The sequence below is a fragment of the Hirundo rustica genome, chromosome 15 (genome assembly GCF_015227805.2).
Source record: "Hirundo rustica isolate bHirRus1 chromosome 15, bHirRus1.pri.v3, whole genome shotgun sequence".
Classification (NCBI taxonomy): Eukaryota; Metazoa; Chordata; class Aves; order Passeriformes; family Hirundinidae; genus Hirundo; species Hirundo rustica.
In genome coordinates, this window is record NC_053464.1 from 8,927,711 (window position 1) to 8,942,556 (window position 14,846).

A 14,846-nucleotide genomic window follows, 5' to 3' on the forward strand; every position below is an offset into this window, starting at 1 on the left:
AAATCCCTCATGAGAGCAAGGAGTTTGTTTAATGTAATTCTACCAGAAGAAAAGTGAACAAAATAAGGTTGTGCTCAAACCTGGCTGCAGCAGGGTTTTAAACTTCCCTTCCCTTTTCCTGTATTAGTTTTCTTCTGACAGATTAATTTTTCTCACCTTCATTTAGTTAGAACAGAGGGAAATCATGTTGGATATTTTAAATGTAATGCCATTTTTGGAAAGAACAAGAAGAAATTGGATTAGAACTTTAGGTGTAATCAAAAAAAACATGTTGAAAAATGTAATGCGGTCACAATTTCAGCATCTGATTCTTTTTAAGGACATTCAGATTTCAAATGTGCGTACTTTTTGGAAAAGTAATCCACTTTGAAGTGATCAGAGTTTTAAAATAATCCATTTATTCAATGTAAGAAATACATTTAAAAATATAATCTAATTATAAACTTTGAAAGTAATTGATTTTAAAACAAATTTAAAAGTATAATCCTGCAACATGTTCCTATTTTTTTGCTATTGATCTGTGCTGGTCTTTAAACAGACCTGGCTAGACTTTTCCTGAGCCCTGGTTGTGGCACAAATTGTTCATTCCAGCAGGGAAGGGCTCGCTCAGGAGATTTTTTTCCTCCCTGCTGCAGCACAGCCTGCTCAGTCTGCACATTGGGTCAGACAGACTTGCCAACGTGTTCTTGCAGTTTTGCGATGATACAATACCTGAACCTGACCAGGGAAAAAAAGGAAGAAATAAACTGGTGAATCAAAACATTTCTGTTTGATGTTTGGGCAGCAGCCTTCACTCTGGCACACTGCCCAGGGTTTCAAGCAGCCACACAAAGCCCCTCAGCTGCTGTGAGGCTGTGCTCGGTTTCAGTGGGGTGTGTTTGTCCTGCACTACTGACTTGAGGAATTATTGAGTCAGCCAGCTGATATTCCTTGTTTCTCTAAAACACGAGTTATTCTTTTTCCTGGGCACTGAGAGTGATGCGCTACCTGCCAGCTAAATCCTAAAAAGCTTTTAAATTTGCAGACCTGCCAGAGAAAAGGAGCACAGTTTGGAATGAAACTGCTAAGTGGTGCTGTTATTTCTCTGTACAGACAAGTTGGGGATTGTTCAGTAACTATCAAAGATGATCTCTGGGAACATTCAGAAGAAGAAATTGAGAAGCACAGAGTGCTGCTCTTTGCTGCTGAGCTCCTCACCAGAACATGCTCATCCTGGACTTTTGTGTATTCCAGCATTCTGTTTCCTGTCAGTCTTAAGAGGGAAACCTTCTGAATAAGGGTGGAAGATACACAGTGCTGTTCTGCTGCTTTGAAATATTTCTAAAGCAATATAGTCTCTATAACTTTAAATGTACATAGGAGAAAAGGTTTTTGAAAATAGTGCTAGAAGAGGGGAAAATGGACAGGTCCTTATTTTTTGTATCTGCAGTGCTGTTACTGAAAGCCACAATATATGTCACTCTGTGCCAAATAGTATTTTGTGAGAATGTTTTTTAATCACTGTTGGCGATTGGACTTCCAGGTCTAACCAGTACTGGGGTGCACAGAGTTTCAGGATTAAATATAATCAGGGATTTCCTGGACTGAGGTGTCAGTTCAGACTGTGAGATATTTCCATAACAGTTCCATGGTTATGAGCAGAGCAGAGGTTTAGATCATCCCTGCTAGGTCGCATCTCACATTTCTTGTTACCTCTCTGTAGCCCTTGCACTTCATACCATGCTGCTACAGCACTTGATTCAGAAGATACAAGTAGTAGCTGAACTCTATGACCAAGGCTGTATTAAGCACAAAAACACCAGTGAAACAGGAAAACAAACAAACAAACAAAAGCACAGGGTTATTTATCTTGGATTTTCCTGGTTCTGCTGTAAACCCATTACACAACCCATAAATGTATCTGCTGGTAGCAGGAGCCTGGAAAACAGCAGATGTGCTGTGTTGTAAAACTGTCCATGACCTTTTCAGCACAACTAATTGTTATCAACTGGCTAACAAACACAAGTCCCAGGGAGGCTGTGCCAGGAGGGTTTTGCAGGTGGATCTCACCTTCTTCACACCCTTAAGCTCTGAAATGAATATTCCTTTGCTTTCCAGCTACAAAGCTCATTATTGTCTTAAGGTCAAAACCAGAAAACAAATGCACAAAATGCTGTGTCAATTACATTAATCTAAATGGATCTGAGCTTGCACTACTGAAACCAGAGGATAGTTGAGAATTTATTTCTTTAGGAGCAGAAGGGATAAGGAGATGAAATGAAATGGAGCTTTGAAGAGCTGGGTTTTGTGTCCCAAAAAGTGGTCAATGTGCTCTCTGGGCCATGAAGTCTGCAAAGAGGAGACCGAGTTTTAGTGATTCTACCTCAAATCCCAGAGTGGTGGCAGCTGAGTGTGGTTTGTACTCAAACAGGTGAATTGTGTAATTCCTAGTGCTCTGTAGATTGTTTATTACCTTCTATGCCAGAAGTTAACAATTCATTTAACATTTATTTTTCTTATTTGACTTCCTTGCTTGAACATTTGACAATCAAAGGGGTGACTGGGGTAGCCTCTAACAACTGATTACCTCCGTCATTTTTCTTTCACTTTCTGTGGCTTGTGTTAAATCAGTTTAACTGTGGCAGACTCAAAGCTGCAGTGTTTTCTGCCTCAAAGCTATGCATCCTACTTTCACTGTGCCTGTAGCAAAAGACCTCATAGAAACAGAAGCTATTTTGTACTTCAGGTCTGCACATCTCTATTCAAGTTCAGATGTGTGAGATTTGTTTTACCACCTTCTCGTTTCTGGATTGAATGGTGCTGGTAGTCAACAAATCAGGAAAAGCAGTGAAGCAATCAGGACTGAAAGGGAAAAATACTTAATACATTTCCAATTTTATTGCACTTTCAGGTGTTATCATCATCCCAGGGACAACACAACTGACAGCACCAGACATTTGCTATTGACTGCTGGATTCGAAGGCCCAGGTGCGTTGTTATAATCGATGCTCTTGCTCCTGGGGTGGACTCGGTTGCATCCAAGTGCCAGTCTCTGAAAACAAAGCTAATTGTGTCTGAAAGCAGCAGGGCTGAGTGGCTGAGCTTCAGCCACTTGCTCAAGTGCCTTCTACTCAAACCCCATTGGAGTTATCTCCAGTGGAACTTTCCTCATGTTTGAACACTTTTGTACACTTGTTATGTCATTAATAAATGAGATACCTCTAAGGGGGGTAGGAGAAGAGGCAATTTAGTCTCTTTTTTATATAGAGAAGCAATATTAAGGAATAGCCAAACTGCTAATTTTAAAATAAGTAACCTTATGATGTCTAGATTTGTTATATAAGACCATAAAACAACACAGAAAAGTGGGCAAGAATGACTTTGACAGCTGTGGCCTATTTACTCTCTAAAAGACAAATATTCTATACAAATTATTCCATATTCCTAAATCTTCATGATAACAAAGCTACTGTGAATAGCTTTTCACTATGAAAGGCTAAAAAGGGTACTGTAAAATGAACTGAATGTCTTTAGGAATCCTCTAGACAGATCGTTGGCAGAACAACTGCCCCAACCTCCCTGCTGCCCGTGCCCTCGGCTGTCTGAGCTGGGTGCTGAGCTGGCCAGGAGGCTCTGGGGCTCTGCAGTGGGAGCTCCTGGGCAGCAGGCATGCCCACAATGAACAGTTACTCATATTTCATGTTGTTTTCCAGGCAGGCCACAAAACTAAGCCTCTTAGGTTTACAGGATTAGCTGTTTTAAGATGGCATAACCACAGGGTGATTGCTCTTTGAACAGGAATATAATACAGGAAGGATTTTCCAGCGTGATTCTTTTGGGCACAGGATATTACCAGCTGCTTCCAATCGGTGGGAGTTACTGGGTTACTTAAAGCTCTCCCCTACTGTATTTCACTACTGAAAGGATAAATGAACTGAATTACATGTAAATTCCTATTTTAATCACACAGCTGACCCTCAAGAAAGGCAGATCAGTACTGGAAAACACTGAGACTGTGAGACTGGCTAGTTCTTACAAGAAATTATCTTCAAGTTTCTCAAGCCAATCTGAGTTTTAATCTAGCATGAGGGGAAGAGTGAATCTCAGGGCCAAGGTTTCATACCAAGGGATGGTCCTTGTGCTTCCAGCCAGCATTAGGACAAATTAAGTACACCACATCCTATCATCAGTGTATCACCTCTGCAGCTGATGTTTGCGCACTGTAACATCTTTCCTCAGCACTGAGAGTAACAGCAATTATCTGGCTTTTTATGTAAGTGAGATCATAATAATGTCTTATAGATTGTCCATGAAGGTTTGAACTTAAAACACTGAAGCATCATCTGACCATGGGGGAACCACTGTGCCCAAAAGCGATGGCACAGCAGAAAAGCCAGGGAATTAATGTCTAAACAGTGAATGTTCAGTAAGTGCAAACTGTGAAAAATCAGAAGTAAACTTTAAGCCCTGTGGGCAGACAGGTCAGTGAGACAGAGGAGGAAAGAAAACAAAAAAATCCCACAAACTCCCCTGAGTCTTTATCCTTAGAACATAAGCAGGCTGTCATGGATGATGATCACCAGCATCAGCCACCAATAACCATTCACAGTTGGCCTTTGTGTCTGGTTGCAGGCTGTTCTTTCTTTTGTGTGACTCAGACATTGATGGTTTTAATTCACACCGAAAAATCTTCAAAAATTTAAAGAAAACACCATGGGACATAAGAAAGCAGAGTTTTAATAAATGGGTTGCAAGGGAGCCAGGACTACGGGGAAAAAGTCATCTTCATTTTCCAACTTCTAAAACGATTTTGAAAGAAGAGGAAAATACAAATTATGAGAGACTTGAACACATCCTTTTCACTAAACCAAGACAAGTAACAAATTGTGTTCTTCAAGGTAAGTCTTTTCCCACTAGCAACACAGAGGCTTTTATGCTAGAAATGAAACACTAAAGCTAGAAAGTTCTACAGGAAGCATAGTCAAAACCCATTTGGAAAGCAAGTTATAGCTCCACTGGTTTTGGTTGGTTTTTAGGAGTCACAGGGACAGTCCACTGTAACTACAAGACAACAGAAAAACTCACTAACATTACTTTCAATTTGAAACAAAATTAATATAATAAAACTAAAACTGTACCAAAAATTCAAATTTATTCCCCTTATCTAGTATAGCATAATGGAGAGCTTCTTTCATTAGAAGTTTCCAAGCAGTATTTAAATTCAAACTTTTGAGACTTAAGAAAAAAAAAAACAGAAACGCTTTATAAAATCCCTCAAGGATTGAGTCTTTGGAAAGAGCAGCAAAAGGCTATCTGCAGGAAATTACTCAAAAGGATTCCATTCAGTGACTACAGCACTTACTACAAACCAGTAAGTGCTGCCTATACAGCTAATGTAAACACGTGTAGTTTTTGAAAACCATCTGCAATGCCTGCACTGTACTTCTATTGTTCTAAAACAGTCCAATGTTTTACTCTAAATCATCTCATAATATTCAAGTATTTATATATAACAGTACTTTCCATTCATGTCAAGACAGCGTATCCTTGTGTATATATAAATATATGTATAAAACTCTCCATCAAACTATCAGATTTCCTCATTCTGTTGTTCACACGTAAAAATGTTACCAAGTTCTGCAGCTGTCAGAAACCCACTTCCTTCCCAAAACCATCTGCAGCCAACCCGTTTCCAGATCTCTCACTTCTGACAGTAACTGCTCAGAGCTGCTTCTGTGCTGCCTTTTGGCTTCTGAAGCCTCCAGATAAAACAAAGGAAGAGTCCATACATGTCAGGATGACCACATCTACCTATACATGCACAGAGCCCTGCTTTGTGTGCCAGGTACAGAAATGCAGAACAAAGCTGCAGGAGGACAGCAAGCTTCACCAGAAAGGTGATGCACTCTTGAGCACCCTGACATCTGCTGAAATGTCAGTTCCACCTGCAACAAGCATTAAAATTCTTTCACATGTGGATTTTAAAACCAGGACTTCAAAACAAAACCCCCTCTCCTCATTCCAACACCCTTTCAGAACTCTAGGGCAACTTTTTTATATGTTTGGATTACATTCACCTTTCCCTTATATCACATTTTCTACACTGTCAGAGCATCATTCCCCTTGGGTTCAGATTCTATTTCACTCTGATCCTTGTTCTCTTCTTTTACTTCTTTGGAGTTCTTCTCCTCAGTTTCTGCTTTAACTACCTCTGAATTCTGTTTTTCTGTCAGGCTTGATGGGTTTTGTTGTGCATCTTCTTTGCTGCTCTTCACCACCTCCTGTAGATTGTATTTTCTGAACAGAACATAGTCCCTCACCACGCTTAAGCAACAGACGGTTTTTATTATTTCCACCACAACTGTGTATTGTGGATTATTAAGATCAACCTTGTTTTCTGGGTTGAGGCTGCCCACAATTCCTGTAAAAGAAGACGCAATTTAAAAGATGCTGGGAAAACTGTTTAAGAGTATAAGCATGTCTTGTTTCTCAGTAATTGCAGTGGGAGAATCTTTTTAGTTACTTCAGTCTTACTGGTGGTACATTCTGTGACTACTGCTCTATTCCACTATTTCAAGCAGTTACAAAAAATAATTTGCTGTAAGTGAGGGGAATCTTGCCTCCTCTCTCTTAACTTTTATCGATTCAATAAAACACTTGAGTAAGGTGGAGCTATTACCTGAGTCAAATATTGAACAGAAATAGTAACATTATTTCAATACAGCCACCAGAGAGAAAGCCAAATAGTCATTTCAAAGCACATATAACTGATACTGCAAATTATATTCAACACTGTTCTCTCTTCTGCTTATAGTCTCTTAAGACATCAACAAGGAATACTGATGTCTTGTTTGAGTCTTACAGAAGCTTTTAGAATTCAACATACAGGTTTTAAGCAACAAGTGTGTATGTCCATTATGACCTCTCTTAATAGTCTGACCCATGTTGTGCATGTAAACTTGTTCTGTTCCATGTGAAATCTATACATACCTGCCAGTTCCTTAATTACTTCTTCCCTACTCATATGGCTGTTATTACGAGCTTTGTAAACAATCTGAAAAGTACCCTTGTTAGGGGCTTTAAACCAAGGCTCAAAAAACGTTTCTGTGTATTTTTTCATATCTTCCATAAAAGCCTTGCAAGTTCCAGAAATGGGCAGCATGCGCAGAATGACTCTTGTTTTCTTCTTTTTAGTGGTGTGCATATCCTTTAGTATATGGTGCACCAGGTTCTCAGGTTCTACAAGAAAAACAGTTGGGTATGAGCAACAAACTGATGGCATTATCTCTCCTCTTCCCCTTCTAAATAATAAGCTGGGAACTTGGCTGTACTGCTGTCAGCCTCAAATCCTTTAATATAAAGCACTGTTTTACTATCCCAAAAGTAGAGAATCAAAGACAGTTTTGTCAGAACAGTTTCCTCTACCTTTAGCTTCTTCACAAACAACAAAATTCAGTGGCACAGTCTAAGGGAAGGGTATTTGTTTGATACACACGTGTTACTTGGAAGCCACTCTCTGTGGCCTTTTACTAACAATGCTGAGAGCAGTTTACATTACGCAGTATCAGCTGAAGTCCCACCTATGCCCTGGGTTCGGATGAAGACCACGTTGTTGGCACCACTCTCCACCGACTGGAACCGCCGCAGCTTCTGCTCCGTCGAGGCTCGGATCTGGCCAACCTCCTTCTTCAGAGCTGCCTCGACATCATCCTCATCCTCCTCCCTGTCGCTTCCAGACAGCCTCTCCTCGTGATCTGAAAACTTCACACAGGCACCGTTTGTCGGTGAGCAGCGAGCAGCAGCGCCGAGCTCAGCCCGCGCCGGGCCCGGGACACCGGGCACGGGCCGAGGCCGGCAGCGGGGCTGCGAGGGGGCTCGCCCGCAGAACCGGGACATTCGGGGCCGTGGTGCACGCACACGGCTCCTTCCACACACGCGGTTTGTTCCACACACGCGGTTTGTTCCACGCACGCCGAGGGGGCCGAGGCCTCGGGGTGCCGGTTCCCCGCCAGCCCGCCCCGAGCGCCCGCCGGCCGCGCCGCACGCACCTGCTCGGGCCCGTAGAGCAGGTCCCCGTACTCGCCCAGCAGGCTGTAGGCCTCCCCTACGCACTTGCGCTCGTTCATGTTGCAGGTGATGAGGATGCCGCGCATGCCGGCCTCCAGCTGCCGCCCGGAGCCGCGGGGCCGCTTGGCCCGGGCGGCTCCCGCCGCGAAGTGCCCCTTGGGCCGCCGCTTCCGCGCCGCCGGCTCGGCCGCGGCCATGGCGCGGCTCCGCCAGCACCGCTCGATGGCGTCAGCGCCGCGCCCGCCCCGCGCCCGCCCGGCCGGCACAGCGCCGCGCCTGGAGCGGCGGGCCCCGGGGAGCGAGCCGCCGGCACCGAGCCGCTGGGACGGACCCGCGGGGAGCGAACCGCCGGGAGCGAGCCGCCGGGACCAAGGCTCCGGAGCGCGGGTCGCGGGCCCGCGAGTGCCGAGCGCTCTGGTGGCGCGCTCAGCCGCGGCCGGACTCGAAGGCCTTGATGCCCTCGCTTCCCCCCAGCTCCGGTTCCAGAGTTAAATCTGTGTTAATAACTCCGGAACTGAGGGGAGAGGAGCAGGCGGACACTCGCTAGAGGGGAGCGAGCAGCTCTCGGTCCAGCTCTGCAGCGCCGCGTCCGACACCGATCCGTCGCTCCACGGACAGGGGGATGCTTCGGCCGCTTCCCTGCCTGCCCGACTACCGAAGCTGTCACGGTGGGGAGGGACCAGCTAAAGCAGAAACTCTGAACAGGTAAATGGAGGCTTGAAAAAGGAGCGAACATGTGCTAACACAAGAGTCGTGGCCCATAGCGCAGCTCCTAAAGGAAGGTGTCTCTGTGCACCCCCGTCTGAAAGAGCCGCCTCTCCCTGCTGTAACTTTTAAGGTTCTTGGACAGTTAAGGGGGTAAGAATTGGTACAGGTTCTGATCTGTGGAAAAAACTGAGGCAGTTGCTCCAAATCTAAGGAAACCACCATTGGAAGCAAACTGCACTAGAAGTAAAAAAAAATTAAAGTACTTGCTGCTTTTTTTGCAGGATTTTTTACGAAGTAAGACTTACAGATTTACACAGTAATGTAAGGTAAGAGATTATACTATATCCTTATCAGTTTAGGTTTGAAGACATTCTTACCCGATTCCCATCATTTGTCCATCCCAGGGGATACACTAGGAGCTAAAGCAGACACTGGTACAAACGAAATGGGAAACTCAGAGAGGCAAGAGCACAACAGTAAGGTGTGTTAAATAAAATATTTAATGAAATGTCAGTATCTTTATTGTTACTTAGAGGATGAAAAAACTCTGTAAGCATTTAAAAGAATACTATTGTTTCAAGAATCACTTTGGATGTGCGACATCTTCCAAAGAGATTTTAAAATGTTTCAAAAGTTTCAAAAATTAAAAGTTGTAGGCATTACAAGTATATTTAGAAAAAAAGTGCAAATAAAATCTGTGTCATTGAAATCTTTAAGGACTGGACTAGTAAAGTATTTAAAATATATTATAGAAACTTAAGAATTGTAGCAACAGCTGCTTCTACTCTAATTTTAGCACTCAATAGTTTTATCTGTTCTCTCACACTTCATGATATTTTTGTGTGTTTGAGCAATTTTCCTTTCTATGTTAACCAAGAACTGTCCATTTTGTCCCATTCTGAGAATATATATCTGACACCATTTGACTATCCTGATTACAGTAAGCATGAAACTTAGAGAGTTTAGGATTCAGACAAAAAATTGTATCCATTGTCAAGTTCTCATAGAAGGTCTAAGGCACAAATACTTTTTGTAGAAAGAATTTTCTGTATTACTAGAAACAGTTCCAAGAGAGGTCAAAGCATCTGCATTGAAGTTGAGACCATTAGATTTCTCTTTCAGAAGTGCATATTCCCACTTGAAGTATCCACAACTTTTCTTATTACCTCCTTGCTTGCCAACAGGACAACAATAAAATGCTCTGCCATGATTTGGGCCAGCATTTGACACAGAGAGTTTTTTGGCTCTTCGGCCGCAGTTACACAGAGGGGGAGTTGATTTTCCATTTCTCACAGCTCTTACAGACTCATTCAAATTGACTGTGCAGTTCAGAACAGCAGGAGATACTCTGGGCAAATTTGTACTTCTCAAAGGTAAGGAGTGATCAAAAGAGGAAGTTTTTTCTTGATATATATGAAAAGACTGCTTTTTTGCTGGTGGGCATGTTTTTGGGCTAGTTGGCTTTCTTTTAGGAGCCTCTAAAGGAGTAGAGTTATTTCCAATTAATGCTGTTTGTGCTGAAACAGCATTTCCCTTTACAGATGGTAACTTAAAAGCTGAAAATTTTGAAGTCTGCCTTTGTACTGTCCCTATATTATAGATTGTAGTGTCAGGACTTTTGTAAACAACAGACCTCAGAGGTTCCATGGGTGCTGCACTTTCCTCCAAAGTCTGATTATCTGCACTTGTCACAGCCAATTGTTTTGAAATAGTTTCTTCTTCAAACACTGTTAGACTGTCTGTACTTGAGTCATCCTTGAGCTGAACAGAGTCTGAATTGTTTTCATATTGAGATTCTGGTATCAAAGCAACATCTTCCCAGTCTGTCAGCAGAGACAAGCACTCAGAGCTGGTGCTGATGTCCCCACTGGAGAGAGTGACTGAGGGGATGGTGGTGGAGACGAGCACCAGCCCTGCTCCCTGTACTGGGAGGCTGGGCCTGACTGTTCTCACAGGCTGCCCAATGCTCAACCCCTGCCACATGCCTGTTGGTGCAGGACTGGGACGTGGCTGTGCCAGACCCAGAGGAACAGGAAATCTGTCAGTAGATGCTGCTGAAGAGCTTTGGGATTGACCATGGAATTCAGTCCTTGAGCTGCTGCTGGGTACAACGTGGACATCTGCGGAGGGATCAGTGCAAGTGATCTGCTGTTCCCCAGTCTGTACATTAGAATTTATCTTGTTTCCAGCAATACTGTTGTGTTTGTTCTCAGCCAGGGATTTTGATTCACTAGTTCCATCTCTAGATGTTTCAGGTCTGCTCTTACTTCCCAGTGGAGTCCTGTCAGTGATGTTGATACTCAGTGTTCTGGAAATTAAATTACTCTTCTGATGTGCCTAGGGAGTCCGTAGACAAAAGCAGATTTTGGAAAGTGAATACCCAGACATTTTGGGAATAAATGCACAAATTAATAAGCGTATCAGCCTAAGGATGTTTTTTCAAAACCATAGTCAAGATGCTGTGTTTATTGTTTGAGTAGCTTACCTTTCATCTGTATTCCAGGCTACAAAGCAAGTAGATGGGAAGACACAAAGTAGTGACTAACCTTATCCAAAGATTTAGTAACTTTCAGCACACATCCATCACAAATCAGCCTCCAAGCAAGACGAGCAGTATTCCGGGAATCGTCCAACCCTTCAAAAGTATGGTTATATTAATGTATTCTTTTTAAACTGCTACTGGGGATTGTTCTTATTACAGGAAAAATGTAGTCCAGGTAAGCCTTACATGAATGACAAGGAGTCACAGAACTGTGACACTTAGTCATCTAGTTCAGAAAAGGGAAATGGAATTAGAAAATTCCAAATAATTTTCTCTGTTGAAACATCTGAAGGATATTCCATAGGGCTGAATATCTGTTCACAATTTTAAATATCCTTGCTCTTTTTATCAATCAAGTAAAAAAACCCAAAACCATATTGTGCTGGAATTCTCTCACATTAGCATGATATCCAGAGCTATCAGGAAGTTTCTTTATCTTCCCTCTACCTCTTTTCTTTTGCATCCTAGCAATTAATAAACTGATCTTGTGAACATGCACTCAGTAGCAGTAGAAAAGATTTCAGAAATGAGCTATGGGGTTAGAAATAATAAACTGATCTCAGAGCACTTTGCCTTTCTTCTTTTGATGCTCTGTTGGACAGAACATGGCATAACCTTAAACAGTCGTTACTACTCAGAGTAATGACTAGCTGTTAACTAGCTGCTTTAGGTTAAGTTAGCTAACTAAAGCTAAATAGTACTACTTAGTTTTATAAGATACATATGTTTATACTAAAATGAGGATAATCATGCTTACCAGAATGTTCCCGTCCTTCAAAAGCTATCCCCAAATCCTGCAAAGCTCCATTTAGCCCTTTAGGCTTTCTGTTATAGAAGGCCTAAGGAAAGAAATACAGGTGCTTAGCATGAAGCATTTCAAAACCTTTCCCTAGTGAAGCAAAGCCATTTCAGAAATAACCTCTAATGAATAATAAATCTCACAAGGCAATTAAAGCAAGTTGGGTATCTGCATTTTATAGTGAGGACAAGACCATAAGTGCCCTACCCTGTTAGAAATCAGAATGGAAAGAACCTGGAATCCCTTCTCTCAGTCTTAAGCAAATCCATTCTGTCTGAGCTCTGGAGTCATTTGTCTGCACTCTATGGCTTACATTAATGAAAGTCTTAACAGACCAGCATTGAAGAATACAACTATAAATAGTACCTTAAGATGCAATCAAAGGCATGGGCATGAATATATTTGGCATATTTTTGTAAGTGAAAAAAGTATTACTACTTGCTCCTGATAGCAGTATCTGATTTGATCACTAGAAAGGGGGAATATTCACACTGTTTATCTTTAGAGATCTAATTCTGCTGCCTACCTGTAAGGTACCTCTAAGTACCTCTAAACAGACTATGATGATGACTTCCTGCACAGCAACGTAAGGCAGCAATAAGAGCACACAAAACAGAAAAAGATAGGAAGGAGAGCAAAATGTGTCAGAAAAGTAAGAACAGCTCATAAATTCTCATAATTACCATTCTTTTATCAAACAACAATCTTTTCCTGGCATTAAGATTTCTATTCAAATTCACACAGTTCTAGGGCAGTTTGTTATAGGGCAGTAACAACACGAAATAAAACCAGGTTGCTCTGGTCACTGGGGCATACAGCATTGCCTTGTAAGCTCAGGTACAGTCAGCCTTTGAGGTGAGTGTGGGTGGAAATGTTTCAGTCTGTCAATATTCTCACCCTGTACGTCGCTTTGAGATCAATCCAGGAATTCAGAATGTCAGGTTTGTGCAGCTGCTTCCTTTTACATTCGTAGTGCAAACACACACCCAGGTCCCAGTCTGTGCAGGGAAAACCACAGTCAATCACCACTACAGAACTGGCCTAAAATCCACATAATGTGGCCTATGTGTCCCTTTTGGTGGCCTAAAAATCTGCATAAAGGGACATAACACCAATACACTCTCAGCATCCTGTGCTGCTGGACAGGAGGCACAGGTGTGAAGTGGTTGTCCCTGGGAAATACTGGGGTTGCAACAGGACACCAGAAGAAACAAACCCCTATTGTTAGTAAATAACTTCAGACAGTTAAAGATCTCAAAGGCATCATTAATTCATTTAGACACACTAAGAATGGTCATACAGTTCACTGAAGCAGAAAAATATAAGCGTCAGGCCCTAGAGTCAAAGATGCAGCAAACACATCAGGATTCCATGGATTTCATATTTTCAGTCTTATCCCAATATTCCACATTTTTAGTACCTAATAACAGGATTTTGTCTGCCTAGAAGTGAAGACACAATCTCACTAGTGCCACCTAATGTTAGTACTGTGCAGAAAAAGCAAATGAAAATGTAATTTACCTGTCCAAGTAACAAAGGCACACGCTTTTGCTTCTGAAGTAGAATTACTCTGACTATCTGTACTGAATATAATTTTCTTCTCCTTTTGTATCTTTTGAATCCATTTCAAAAACTGTGATAAGCAAATGTTGAGAGGCACCCCTTCATCAACTTGATTCTTCAAGGAACAGAACAAGAAGCATGTATGCGTTAGAATGCACTGGAATTCATTTGAGGTTTATTTCTTTTAGCCCTTTAAAGGCTTCTTTAAATAAAACAATAAACAGCAATTATACAATTGTAAAACAATGTTAAGTCACAATTATACCTGCGTTATGCCAGTTAGTTCTGTACAGAATTCTGAGAGAATAGGATGCTCCTGGGGCTGAACATACATGTGGAATTCAGATTCAAGTTCTCCCGTAGAGGTGTTTAACAGGACTGCTGGAAATTCAACTGCAACAAACATAGAAGGAGAAGAAGAAACGAAACAAACAGAACCAAAACACAAAGCCAGAAAGGTTAAAACTGGAATGATACCATTTTTATATGACTCTCTGCCAACTCAGCATATTCCATAATACTGTTATATATACATACACACATATATGTGTGTATATATATAAACACGGAGTTCAAGCATGATGCTGATAAGGCCAAGGTGGTGGGTTTGATCCCTGTGTGGATCATTCGCTCATTGAGCTGCACTCAGCGATCCTTGTCAGTCTCTTCTGTACACGTACACATTTACACTAATTATATATCTATTATTCCATTACACTGGGGCTGAAACGCCAGGGGTTAAAAGGAACACGAGACAAGGAAGACACAAGACGACGACACACGGTTCCGAGCCGGCTCCGCGCACTCACTGATCTCGGGCCCGCGCCGCCCGCGGTCCCCCCAGCACGTGGCCTCGAAGTCCAGGACGATCAGGAAGGCGAAGCGCTGTCCCGCGGCCGCCCGCGCCCCGCTCCGCGCCCGGGCGCTGCTCCGCGCCAGCCCCAGCCGCCTGCGGACACCGACCGCGCTCAGGGGCCGCTCACCGCCCGCGCTGCGGCCCCTCCGCGCCCGGACACCGCCACAACCACCGCCACCGCCACAGCCACAGCCACCCCGGCCCGACCCCGCACCTGGCCAGGCGCTTGGTGGCCATGGCCGCGCCCCGCCGCCGCAGCTCCCGCGGGCCCTTTCAAAGCTCCCGCGGGCCCGCCTCCATCGCTCTCTCGGCGCTCGGCTGCTCCGGCCGCG

General features: G+C 43.1%; 2 protein-coding genes across 2 annotated transcripts; both read right to left on the minus strand.

Annotated features, from left to right (window-relative positions):
• Nucleotides 1-4,693: 4,693 nt before the first annotated feature.
• Nucleotides 4,694-8,251, minus strand: THUMPD1 (THUMP domain containing 1). Its single transcript, XM_040079568.2, has 4 exons — nucleotides 8,028-8,251; nucleotides 7,560-7,740; nucleotides 6,970-7,218; nucleotides 4,694-6,400 (listed from the first exon to the last, which is right to left on the minus strand). Exons 1-4 carry the CDS (start codon nucleotides 8,241-8,243, stop codon nucleotides 6,078-6,080), a joined length of 969 nt encoding a protein of 322 aa, XP_039935502.1. The 5' UTR covers nucleotides 8,244-8,251; the 3' UTR covers nucleotides 4,694-6,077.
• Nucleotides 8,252-9,109: 858 nt separating this feature from the next.
• Nucleotides 9,110-14,751, minus strand: ERI2 (ERI1 exoribonuclease family member 2). The gene is made up of 8 exons (XM_040079431.2): nucleotides 14,729-14,751; nucleotides 14,468-14,607; nucleotides 13,924-14,051; nucleotides 13,617-13,773; nucleotides 12,993-13,093; nucleotides 12,054-12,135; nucleotides 11,301-11,389; nucleotides 9,110-11,091 (listed from the first exon to the last, which is right to left on the minus strand). The coding sequence occupies exons 1-8, from the start codon at nucleotides 14,749-14,751 to the stop codon at nucleotides 9,748-9,750; spliced, it is 2,064 nt and encodes a 687-aa protein (XP_039935365.1). The 3' UTR covers nucleotides 9,110-9,747.
• Between the last annotated feature and the right edge of the window lie 95 nt (nucleotides 14,752-14,846).

Excerpts from the sequence above, each read along its gene's own strand:
- THUMPD1 (XM_040079568.2), bottom strand. The coding sequence starts at position 8,243 with ATGGCCGCGGCCGAGCCGGCGGCGCGGAAGCGGCGGCCCAAGGGGCAC. Across the intron at positions 7,741-8,027 it reads TGCTCTACGGGCCCGAGCAG|TTTTCAGATCACGAGGAGAG; the intron begins GTGCGTGCGGCG and ends GCCTGTGTGAAG. Across the intron at positions 6,401-6,969 it reads AGTAATTAAGGAACTGGCAG|GAATTGTGGGCAGCCTCAAC; the intron begins GTATGTATAGAT and ends CTTCTTTTACAG.
- ERI2 (XM_040079431.2), bottom strand. The coding sequence starts at position 14,751 with ATGGCCACCAAGCGCCTGGCCAG. Across the intron at positions 14,052-14,467 it reads GCGGCGCGGGCCCGAGATCA|TTGAATTTCCAGCAGTCCTG; the intron begins GTGAGTGCGCGG and ends TGTTTGTTGCAG. Across the intron at positions 11,390-12,053 it reads TGAAGGACGGGAACATTCTG|GGTTGGACGATTCCCGGAAT; the intron begins GTAAGCATGATT and ends ATACTTTTGAAG.